This window comes from Penaeus japonicus, unplaced genomic scaffold (genome assembly GCF_977035675.1).
Source record: "Penaeus japonicus unplaced genomic scaffold, GWHDUDI00000001_assembly GWHDUDI00000004, whole genome shotgun sequence".
Classification (NCBI taxonomy): Eukaryota; Metazoa; Arthropoda; class Malacostraca; order Decapoda; family Penaeidae; genus Penaeus; species Penaeus japonicus.
The window spans coordinates 25,446,178-25,458,677 of NW_028234406.1; the positions used below are offsets into that span (position 1 = coordinate 25,446,178).

At 37.3% G+C, this 12,500-nt stretch overlaps 1 protein-coding gene across 1 annotated transcript in view; it reads left to right on the plus strand.

Moving 5' to 3' along the window:
* The window catches only part of Dlic (dynein light intermediate chain), a 23,111-nt gene extending 10,936 nt beyond the window's left edge, over nucleotides 1-12,175 (plus strand). Inside the window, exons 5-10 of the mRNA XM_043000276.2 lie at nucleotides 1,269-1,438; nucleotides 2,907-3,136; nucleotides 3,324-3,438; nucleotides 3,571-3,783; nucleotides 9,185-9,308; nucleotides 9,461-12,175. Of these exons, the coding sequence (XP_042856210.1) occupies nucleotides 1,269-1,438; nucleotides 2,907-3,136; nucleotides 3,324-3,438; nucleotides 3,571-3,783; nucleotides 9,185-9,308; nucleotides 9,461-9,573 (965 nt within the window). The 3' untranslated portion in view covers nucleotides 9,574-12,175. The remainder of the gene's footprint in view (nucleotides 1-1,268; nucleotides 1,439-2,906; nucleotides 3,137-3,323; nucleotides 3,439-3,570; nucleotides 3,784-9,184; nucleotides 9,309-9,460) is intronic.
* The last annotated feature ends 325 nt before the right edge of the window (nucleotides 12,176-12,500 follow it).

Sequence of the window (12,500 nt, forward strand, 5' to 3'; positions counted from 1 at the left end):
GCGAGCCTGGGCTGCCCGCTCGCTCACCCAGAGCACTGGCCTTGCCCAGATATCTCGTTACCAGCATCTGACGCAAAAACTACAAAACGTGTCAGCACGTCATCCGGCCTGAATGTGTTAACATTGTAATTATAGTAACCATGACTGCAGTTGTCATCATCACTCACTCCTTACTCGTAGCACAATAAAACGGCACAGTGATCCAAAATCCCCGAATGTCATGTACATCATTATGACAAAAAAGGGTTAAACTAAACCTGCTTTGATGAATATTATGGCAATTATAGTAATTATAATTGCAATTGATATCATCTGTCTTTAAGTAGAGTTATTGCTAATAGTATAATAGAGAAATGGTGATCCACTCTCCCTTTAGGTCAGAAATGCCAAGATGACTATTACTTATGAGTTGCCACCTATCCACAATGGGCTATAAGTGTTAAAGATCATTCCTTTATTTCAGTTGATTCAGTCTGTATCTCAGGAATAATACTAGCTTTGTATTATGAATTTTTAACCCATTCGCGCCGGATGACGTACGTTTCGTGGTTTTTGTGTCAGACACAGGTGACGAGATATCTGGGCAAGGCCGGCGCTCGGGGTGAGCGAGTGGGTAGCCCAGGCTCGTGGCTTGTGCGCCTGAGAATCTCGAGGCATTAGGTTTATGCGTTCAAAAACCCCAGCATTACAATCATTCAAAGCCGGTATCGCCCTGACGTGAATGGGTTAAAAAAGAAAAAAAAAATCTTATGTTTTGGATATATTTTTAACTTCCGTACTTAACTATTTTCACTTAGTTACATGTAAACTCAGACAGTATTTTAAAATTCATCCGTGTTTTTTCATTTTTATTTCTTAACCCTTCTGAGACAATATTCAACCTGGGCTGGGAATCTTGAAAGTGTCTTCCATTATATTCTGGGCTTATCTTATGGTATATTAGCAAAGTGACATTTGGTATGATAGGCGATAATAAGTGAAGAAATAAATACCTCATAATTTCAACCAAAAGTAAAATGCAGTATGAAAGTGATCTACTCACAAAAATGTCCATCACAGAAGGCTCAAAGAAAATCAAGGAAAATGAGAATTAGTAGACAAGTATCTTGCAGGCAACAATTTCTTTGCCACATAGTCTATTTGTGTTTATTGTTAAAAAGAAACGATTTTACTTGAATTGCTGTCTTGGGAATAGTACTGTAGGCCAAGTATGTTGACTAAAAGATCTACCATTCACAGCCAAATAATTTAATGTGTTCTGCCACCAGTGGCTCGATTATGGCAAGACTACGTAGAGCCTGGAGATGAGCTAGAGGCTGGGTCACCCATGAAGCGGTCATCAAGAAACCTGGAGAACGACGATGAACCTGTCTTGCCTCTCCCAGACAATGTTCTTACCAGAAATCTTGGACTTCACGTTATAGTTGTAGTTACTAAGGTGTGTAGTATAGGGCCCCTTGGCACTTACCCCATGGATTTAGAAAGTTTTATTGGTTTTGCCTTACATTGGCATGGTTGTATTATTTTCCTCTGTATCTTCTGTATTTATTTTTGGTCTTTTTCTATTATTGATATACTTTATGCATTTTTTTCTTCATATGGTCTGTAACAAGGCTGGACCTCTTGAAATGCTTGGACTGATAAATTATTTAAAGTTACTTATAAAAGTATATTCCATTTCATGCTGTAATAAAATACATGTAGGAATAAAAGTGGATATTTCAAAATAATTCTCCAAGGGTCTTGGTAAATTTTGTGATCATTCAGTTCCATACTAAAGAACATTATTTACTTGTATTAGGCTTTATTTTTCCTGAGGACATAGGTGGTTGGTAATGACAGAATCAAATGTTACCTTTTAAACATACACACCTGTGATAATCAGCAATGCTTTACTTATTTCTCTTCTTTAGTGTAACCATGAATGTTTGCTTTGATTTTGATCTGATTATATATATATATATTTTTTTTACTTTGATTTGGCTCAATTTTAAACACACTCAGTTTTTTGTTTCCAGATCAGTAAGGTTTTGGCCATTAACAGTTTTATTTTCTGGCTTTCATTTCCAGTTGTTTACTATATATTTTCTCATAATGCTCTGCAAAGTAAAGTAATAGCTCAATTAATTTGTCTTTAGAAACACTTGCAATATTGCATTTCCACTGTTTTATGATTCATATGAAAAATATTACCATAATAATAGAGACAGCCAAATTTATTGTTTTTTCTTCTGCATTGTGTGCATGCTTCCAAGGCTGTTGATGTTTATATTTTGGCACAAGATTTAATTTAAAGCCACAATGATTAGCATAAACTTATTTTGGTGCTTGTTCAGAATATGGTCACACAAATATAGGGAAAAACTATGTTAACGAAAATTTTGAACACATATGTATGTGTATATATATATATATTTATATATATATATATATATATATATATATATATATATATATATATATATGTATATGTATATGTATATGTATATGTATGTGTATTTATAAATATATGTATATATATATATATATATATATATTTATTTATTTATAGATAGATAGATAGATAGATAAATAAATGTAAAAAGTAAAGATAAGGTTACAATTACTTCTATGTTATTGAATGGCCAAGTTAAGTTATTCTATAGCCTTTTTAGTTTGCATTCAAGCAAAGGCAAACCACCATATATGTTCTGGTAATTTATTGGCAAAAAGTTGGAACCAGTCCAAACTCACTCTCACTGGATAAAGTGAAAAAAGTTTGTTGGCCTTTTCCAGAGCGCAGAGTGCAGTAGACTATAGGGTTCTCTCATGTGGTCCTATTCTGAGCAATTACCTTTTCTGTGTGAGTTATGACATATTGATAATGAGAATAACAATTTTCTTTCTTTTTCTTTTCTTTCATTCAGACTGATTATATGTCAACTTTAGAAAAGGACTTTGATTATAAAGAAGAACACTTTGACTTCATTCAGCAGTCAATCCGAAAGTTCTGCCTTCAATATGGTGCAGCTCTTTTCTATACTTCAGTGAAGGAGGACAAGAACTGCGATCTGTTGTACAAGTATCTAGTCCATAAAATCTACAACTTCCCCTTCAGAACCCCAGCACTAGTTGTTGAAAAAGATGCTGTGTTTATGTAAGTCTTTTATACAGATTTATAATCCTTTAGTTTTCTTATATGTCATGTTCTCATTGTTTGTGATGTGGTCTGCATTGAAAAGTACTATTTTTCCTAGGCAGTGTCTCTTGTGTAATGGGATGTAATTGAGGTAACACAATTAATAACAAAATTCTCTTATAACAAAGTTATTTGCCTTTCTCAGACCAGCAGGTTGGGACAACGACAAAAAGATTGCAATTCTTTATGAAAATATGCACACAATGAGCCCAGATGATTACTATACAGATGTCATTGTTAAACCGCAGGTGGTTCGTAAGGTTAGTATTATGCATGTCTTTAGGGAGACTGAAGAAAATGAAAAATAAATTGGATTCCTTGGGGGGGGAAACTTGTTTGTCAAAAGTGACTGAGAGAGAATCCAATTCATAATGTGTTCCTATTACCTCTAGGCTGTTGCTCGGGAGGTAGAGGTTCAGGCAGAGGATGAGCAAACATTCTTAGCACGACACCAAGCACAGTTGCAAGCAGGAGGCCCAGGTGCACCCAATGCTACTCAGGGTCGCCAGGAATCACCACTCAGACAGTCACCAGCTGTACAGAAGACCAGTGACCGACGGGTATCTTCAACTGGAACACCAAATCAAATTGGTTCGCCAAAGAAGGTGAGAGTAAGGGAATGGCTAGAAGGCATTCTCAAAGATACAAAACATGTTTTGAGGAGGGAATATGTCCTAGATTTGCAATCTAATCTGGAATAGATTTTGGAGGGAGACTAGAATGGGAAATAATCTTGTTATAGTTCCAGTATGCTGAAGTGTATTAAAGAAAAGATATTGATATTATTGTTACTATTTTTTTATTTTTTTATTTTTATTTTTTTCACTGGAACTATTTATTTCCATAATAGTATGTGACAGTTGCTACAAGAATGTTGGGAGATCCAGTGATGCATTCAAGGTTACATATCTAAATGTGTGCATTTTTAGTTCTGTGATTAGCATCTGTTATGTAGCTTCTTTGTGCCATTCACTTCTGGGTGCTATGCGAGTCATTGTCACTATTATGAGATCAGTTAGCTTGGAACTTATATGATTAGAGAGTTGTCATTTTTATTTATTCACCTGATAATTTCTTGATTTAATCAAATTTATTTCCTGCCTCAAACATTGACCAAGTGCTGTAGATGATAGACTTTATCTTCCACTCATGCTTGTAGATGTGGAGGCCACCTTCAGTAAGTGTGCAGTTATGTCATGTGTTTGACCCTGTGGCTGCTACTGCTATTGGCTAAGAAGTGGGAATTTGGTTTCATTTACAGACGAGCTTGAGCCTAATGCTTTACTTCTTTTTTTTTTTATTCTTACCCTCCCATATGAAGTTTATGTAGACACTAGTGTTTAGATGCTCACAGTTGTTATAGATGCACCACTGCATGGCAAGTTTAGTTTTTCTCCTTGTTTTGCTGTTAGTTGAGTTGCCATGCTATAAGCTATAAGAAGATAGAGTAGTCAAGATGACTCTTGTCTACAGAAGAGATGTAAAGGAACCTACTCAAGCTATTTTCTAATTATTTTATAAGAGAGCTAGCAACACCAATAATATTCTTTTTGGAACTTGTGTTTATTGATAAACTGAACTTTGAATTTCAGAGGAAACAAAAGTTTCCCTTCACTCAACCCACTTTTAGCTGTGTCTCGCATACCCCTCTCCCTCTCTCCCTTTCTCCTTCCTACTTAGTTTTTATTGCCTCCATTTAATTTCCCTTTCTCTCTCCTCTCCTCTTGCCTCCATTTAATTTTCCTTTCTCTCTTCTCTCCTCTCTTTTCTCTCTTCTCTCCTCTCTTTTCTCTCTTCTCTCCTCTCTTTTCTCTCTTCTCTCCTCTCTTTTCTCTCTTCTCTCCTCTCTTTTCTCTCTTCTCTCCTCTCTTTTCTCCTCTTTTCTCTCTTCTCTCCTCTCTTTTCTCTCTTCTCTCCTCTCTTTTCTCTCTTCTCTCCTCTCTTTTCTCTCTCTTCTCTCCTCTCTTTTCTCTTTTCTCTTTTCTCTCCTCTTTTCTCTTTTCTCTCTTTTCTCTCTTCTCTCCTCTCTTTTCTCTCTCTTTTCTCTCTCTTCTCTCCTCTTTCTCTCTTCTTCTCTCTCTTTCTCTCTTCTCTCCTCTCTTTTCTCTCTTCTCTCCTCTCTTTTCTCTCTCTCTCTCTCTCTTCTTCCTCTCTTCTCTCTCTCTTCTCTTCTCTCTCTCTTCTCTTCCTCTTCCTTCTCTTTCTCTCTCTCTCTCTCTCCTCTCTTCTCTTCTCTTCTCTCTCTTCTCTTCTCTCTCTCTCTCTCTTCTCTCTTCCTCTCACTCTTCTCCTTCCTTCTCTCTCTCTCTCTCTCTCTCTCTCTCTCTTCTCTCTCTCTCTCTCCTTTCTCTCTCTCTCTCTCCTTCTTTCTCTCTCTCTCTCCTCTTCTTCTCTCTCTCTCTTCTCTTCTCTCTCTCTCTCTCTTTCTCTTCTCTCTTCTCTCTCTCTCTCTCTTCTCTCCTTCTCTCTCTCTCTCTCTCTCTCTCTCTTCTCTCTCTCTCTCTCTCTCTCTCCTCTCTCTCTCTCTCTCTCTCTCTCTCTCTCTCTCTCTTCTCTCTCTCTCTCTCTCTCTCTCTCTCTCTTTCTCTCTCTCTCTCTCTCTCTCTCTCTCTCTCTCTCCTCTCTCTCTCTCTCTCTCTCTCTCCTCTCTCTCTCTCTCTCTCTTCTCTCTCTCTCCTCTCTCTCTCTCTCTCTCTCTCTCTCTCTCTCTCTCTCTCTCTCTCTCTCTCTCTCTCTCTCTCTCTCTCTCTCTCTCTCTCTCTCTCTCTCTCTCTCTAATTGAGTTAACATGGTAATTTGATATATCCTCCAGGATTATACATGGTCATTAACCCATAGAGAATAGGGATATATATTTATTTTCCCAGTCCCCAGGACAGGTGCTAGTGTCACTTTCCTCTTCTCTTTTTGCCTGTACATCCTTCGTAGCTGATACTTTAAAGCAGGAGGTCAGCATTTTGCTCTGTCATTGCTCTCTGAAGATAGTGCTTGGTAGAGACTGTGGGTGGGCACCCCTTCAAGGTTTTCTTTTATGCATATGCTAGGAGAGAGTGATGTCATTTATGTTTTCAATTTTAAACTAAACCTATCTGGCAAATATAATGGCAGTTATTTTAATGAATATTGCAAGTTTGTCATCAGTCACCAAATAGAAATTATTTATAGTACAAAAAAATAAAACACAGATCCACTCTCCCGCAACGTAAAATATACCATGATAACTATTGTCCTTTATGGGCTCTGTCAGACGAGCGGGTTGGCTGCCGCGGGTGCAAAGCGGGTCAGCCGCCGCGGAACCGCTTTTGAAAGAGTTTATATTGATTCCTATGTAAAACGCTGGCTGATGTCACACGGGCGGTCTACCCGCCTGACCGCGGCGGGTGAGACGCATTTCCCCACTTGAAACCGCCGCGGCCAGCCCGCCTGGCTATGTCAGACGAGAGGTTTACCCGCCGCGGCCGCCAGTGCTGGCTGAACCACAGGAGAGGGAAGACGTGGCTGTGTTGTGAGCAACTATGTTCGATACTGAAAAGTTTATATGCGAAATAGAGCTGCGTCCTACCATTTGGGATGTTCTAAGCTCATTTTTTAACACAACCTTTCGCTGCAACGGCAAGTCTTGAACTGAAGCGGCAGCCGCCTTTACCATGTCACACGGGCGGGTCGGCCGCTAGTAAACCGCAGCGGTTTAGTAGCGGCCGACCCGCCCGTGTGACATGGAAAAGGCGGCCTGACCGCCATCGGGCAAAAACCGCTCGTCTGACAGGGCCCTATGTCTTGACGCCTGCTGTCAGGCCAAAGAATTGCGCATGTTTTTCATGATACCCATCCACAATGGGTTAGAAATAATGCATATTATGCTGCCTCTAATCATATGCTTTATAGTTAAATATTTACATTAATAATGATGTATGATTATTATAAAAGTCCATTCAGAAAAGTTTTAGAAAATATTTGGTTAGAAAAGGAAGGATATATTCTGTGCACTGAATGCCTTGAACCCTATCCCGACGGGCCCAGCAATAAGTGGAAACCCCCTATGCAATATTGCATTGTGAACGTCACACTGGTTTGTCGCCCTGTCATCGGGCATTTAGCCGTGTCACATGGGTGTGGCGCACCGTCATCAAAGAGTTAAGCAGCAGAAACTTATAATGATTATTTTAACACTGGTGAGGATGATCATAAAATAAGGCATGTCGTAATACAAAGTCTGCTTATAGCAAATAAAATTTATTCTGTGTTGTGGAATCCATTGACCTTGACGGCATTAAAGTTTTCTCTTCTATTTCTGAATAAGCTGATTTATAATTTATTTTAAAAAATACGTAATTCATGTAACCAGTTTTTGAAGTTGGTACTTAGTGAGCATTGTAGGGACAAAGCTGAATTATTATTATGGCTGTGGAGGAGGTTATATATTTTTAGGTAAGTTTTAGTTTGTGATTCAAGTATTCTTTATATTGCAACTTCAGGTATGTGTAGTACCATAGGCATATGTTGTGGCATATATTATGGAGAAAGCAACTTTGTTTCAATACATGGGTTTCCAAGAACTTGAATAACTTACACACCAGAAAAGAGCAATTAAAATACTCTTGTCTAGCATTATCCTTATGTTTCAAAACATGCAGTGGTAATTGTGTAAGTTCTCCAAAGTATGCATGGTAATATAAATGAATTTTAACTTTCTTTTAAGAATCTAATATAATTTTTGGCAGCACCTGTCAGTAAATCATAGGAAGCATGCACTTAATGAAACATAGGGTACATGCACTGAATTTCAGGTATATTAGGCCAGCTATCAGTCTATATGGGACTATCCCATGGTTGTTGGGTTGAAAATTGAGAAATTGCCTTGAAAAGAATTGTCTTATAGATTTTTTGACTTTTTAGATGTGTGTGTGTGTGTGTTTGTATTGATAATGCACCTTTTTTTTGCCACCACAATGGGGGGTGAGGAAGATACTGGATTGAAAAAAATAACGACTGAGAAAAAATTGATAAACCAATTCCAGACAGGAGCCCAAGGGAGCTAACTGGCCAAGATAGGATATATCTTATGTCTGGTAAACAGTAGACAGCAGATGGTTGGGGAAAAATGTTTTCTCCATCATATAGACTTTACCAAAGAGAATTTTCCCTTAAAATCATCACAGAAGAAGGGTTTAAGCTGAATTTAGAAAGCTGTAGTTCTTAAACTAGTGATACAATGTTCGTAAAACTCAATGCGAGCAGCTTTTGATGCTGCATCAGATATGCAATGTCCCCCCCCCCAAACCAGAGCTATCAGGTATGTCATAACACAATCCGTAATGGGTTAATAATTATGAATTTTGTACATTAGTATTTTATCACTCTCTACTTTGAAACTAAAATTTTACATACCATAAAAATCTTAAATCCTTTTCTCCATTCTGTTTTATTTATTACGTGAAGATATGACATTAGGTTTCCATGTAATTGAAAAGACAGAAGAATATGTTTTAAAAAGATGTTGAAATCTTGACAGTAAATTCTCTTGAAGATAACTATCAACTGGAGTTTATTTTTTATTTGCTCTCATTTAAAGTGTATATTATTACCTATTCCTTGACCTGTCCATTAGCATAGTAAGACATAAGACCTATTTTTTGTAGCAACCAGTATCTCTATCTTAGCCTCTACTTCTACCCTTCCCATATGAGTAACAGTGTCCTGTAAGTGTTCTTTAGCTTGCACAAAGGACATTCCTCACTGTCACAAATTGTGCATGGAGATGACAACAGGCGCACCACTTCAATACTTTTAGAATGTGTAGGCAGTGTGTGGGGCACATATACATTAAACACTTTGTCATGGATATTATTAATGTATATGAATGTAAATTTTTCTTGGATTTTTTTTTTTTTTTAGGTGCATGTGACCTTATATGCAAATAACATAGTGAGTCAGTGATGCTGATTTACCTGGTATTTTATGTACAAGTTATGATCAAATAAGATTAAAGAGTTCTGACCTTGGCAGATTGAATCAACGAAGCCTGGAGTTGCCGGAGCAAATGAAGGAGTCCTTGCAAACTTCTTTAATTCTCTCCTAAGTAAGAAAACTGGAACAAATGCCCCAGCACCTGGAGCCATAAAAACTAATGGTAAGTATCTCAATACTGTAATTGCTTGCAGATGTAAGAAAAAAAATTCTCAGTCAAATTGTAAGAGATATGGGATTTGACTTGAAAAATATTGGCATGCATTTAAAGTTTTCACAATTGATTCTTAATGTCACTACGTCTTTTGCCAACAGAGAAGGCTGCCATGCGATCAGATGCCGCTGCTGAGCTAGATCGTTTGACGCGATCCAAGAAGCCAACGGCAGCAAATAGTACTCCAGAAACTAACAACTCCTCTGAATGTTGACTCCCAGTTGGCACCTCTACCGGCTGTGCTATGGAAAGGTGTTTTGGTGCCCCTGCCTGACAGTCTACACGTACATTTTTGCTAAGAGAATGGAAACAACTTTATGGCGTGTAGTGTTCATGGTGTTGGGGTAGGCTGCCTATCTGGTTGTTCCCTGTCAGAGGTAATCTGGCAAGGGATGTGAGACCTAATATGGGTAGCTTTTTCATTCCTTTGTATGATAAAATGCAATGTTAAGTCTACCTTTGAAAGGTACCATCTGGAAAGCAAACAACTGTAGCAGCTACATAAAAAAATGAGATGTATAAAAGACTTCAAAGATACACAATACTATCCTCTGCTTGGAATTGCATGCTGCAATAGTGTGTGAATGGCATCCCCAAGAGTTTGTCACAACCACTTTCTATAGTGTGTACATGATCAGCAGTGGATGAGTTCTAAAGTGACCAAACAACTGCAGCATCTTGACCCAGAGCTGATTGGCGCTGCATTACCCAGGCTGTGTACCAAGGGGCTAATATTCCTGCAAGAGAAGCAGGTATTGCCCTCGGGACTGGAGGACTGGCAGAGCGTGTTGTGTCCTGTAACATATTTTCTTATTTATTTGTTAATTTTATAAACTCTTTGCTTCCATGCTGTTACTTTAGGGCTCCTATGCTTGTGACCCTCAAATGTTTTTAACTCGAGCTAATCACTTTGGGGCTTTAGTTATGACTCGGCAAATATAACACCAGTGAAACAGATTTGTGTAGTGAACCTAAAAAAAAAAAGAAAAAAGAAAGCAGTCATTGATTGAAATTACACTGCTCAGGCATATGCAATGTATTATTTCTGATGGTGGTAGCTTGGATATTATCTTATAGATAACATCTGTCCATCTGTGATTCATTCTTGATTAGCCTGTTGTTAATACTAAAGTTGTCAAGATTATTTGTATTTTTACTTTTTCACTTTTTCCACAAATTTCTGTAGAATGAGAATTCAGGCTTTATATTACAAATTATATGCAAAGCCGTAAATGATTTGATATTTTCTCTTATTCTGGCTAAAAGACCTTTTTGTTCTGGCAGGTCATTTATCTGACTTACTGTGGCCAAGAAAACACAAAGGGCAAAAAGATTCTAGAGCAGAATGGCAGCAATAGGTCTGTGAATACCATCAAACTAAGATATAAATATTAAACACCTTTCATTCTACATAGAAGAGTTCCTTCCCAGTGTGACCATTGCCCAGACATTGTGAACAAGCTACTCTAAGCTAGATACAAAGGATGATACTCCTTGTGGGTCTATTAACCTCATCTTTAGTCCAACGTTTTCATCCTTAATGCCAAAGCTTAATAAAAAAAAATGTTTCTTTGTGTGTATATATTATATAAATATATATATATATCATGGCTCTTAGTAATGTTCTGTCTCCTGAGAGTTCTCCCCAGACCTCCCTGTTCTCTTACTGAGTCATACCCTGATATTGTCTGCTTGGGCTGGAGAGAGGGATTAGTATGTGTAAAGAGGGAAAGTAACGTTTGTCTTTTAGCAGCTTTAATGATTGGGGATGTTGTCGGCCTCAAATACACACCAGTGAAAGCAAAGGAGTAAATGTTAGTATTACATCAGTTATTAGATTTACAATTTTTGTACTGATTATCATTTCTTTTTGGACATAAATACTTGGGAAGTCTGTCTGTCTGTCTGTCTCTTTCTCTCTCTCTCTCCTTTCTATTGCTTTCTCTCTTTCACTTTCTCTCTCCCCGTTTCTCTTTCTCTTGCTCTTTTTCTTTCTGACAGGTTACCAGATGTAGGAATCTTCTCTGGCCAGTACCAGGGAGAGGAAGCACAATACAGAACTGGCTAGCAAGTGAAAAACAGTAATAATAATCAAATACATATGCATACTCAAGACAAGCTTTACTAAGAATGATCCATGTCCACATGCTTGTTAGTTTCGATAATCAACCAGGCAGTCCAGAATCACCTAATTCACATATCTCGGCAACAGTACTTCACAAAACACCAACTTTATTATCAAAGAAATGAATAATGGTCTCGTTAATTTTAATATTTTATTAAACTAATATGAAAATATTTATTCCTTGCATGTAGTGAAGATTGCTATGTATGGTATTATATTCTTTGCTTGTTAATCGTCTCCAAAAATAGTAACTTTCATTTTAAAGTTAAAAGAAAGAATAAAAAAATTAACAGTGGATAGGTTTCAGCAACGTAATTGGGAAAGTTGTCATTATTAACAAGTAAATGGGGCTAATTTCAGGTGCCACTGCAAATTGCCATGACGAAATTGAACACAGGTTTCTAAACTCGAAATAAACAACCTTACATAATGCTGCTGCCTGAGGAACTTGTCTAATTGTAATTAAGTGTTGCATAAAAGAACCTACGAAGATCAGTCATTGAACCTTTGGAAGTTTCACTGTTTAAAGGTCTGTTTTGTTGCTAAGGTACTGCAGTGTTTATATGATTTTTTTTATTTTTCAAAAAAATATTAGTTTACTCAAATTCCTTTGTATTATAGGATTATTTTCTCATTTCGCCATAGTAGAAAATTGTAAAAATATGGAAATATAAAATTTGTGATAACTTCAGACTTTGTTTAACTAAAACCATTCCTATATGATTATTTGGTCTTTGACTGTTTGGAGATCTCAGAGTTTTGATGCCTTATAACCACACTCCTTTTAGTCTCGTGATTACTGGAGCAGCTAACAAAAGTATTTTTCCCACCTCAACTGGCTTCTCTCCATACAGCAGTAGGTATAGAAAGGAGAAGCCTTCTCAAGAATCCCTGTTTATGGATACATTCATGTTATTGAAGTTTAGGAACTCAAGTTTATGAAGGTAAGGGGAATATTACGAGCTAGCATTTTTATGGCTACAATAACATGCGTAACTAAAGAAAAGTAACATAAT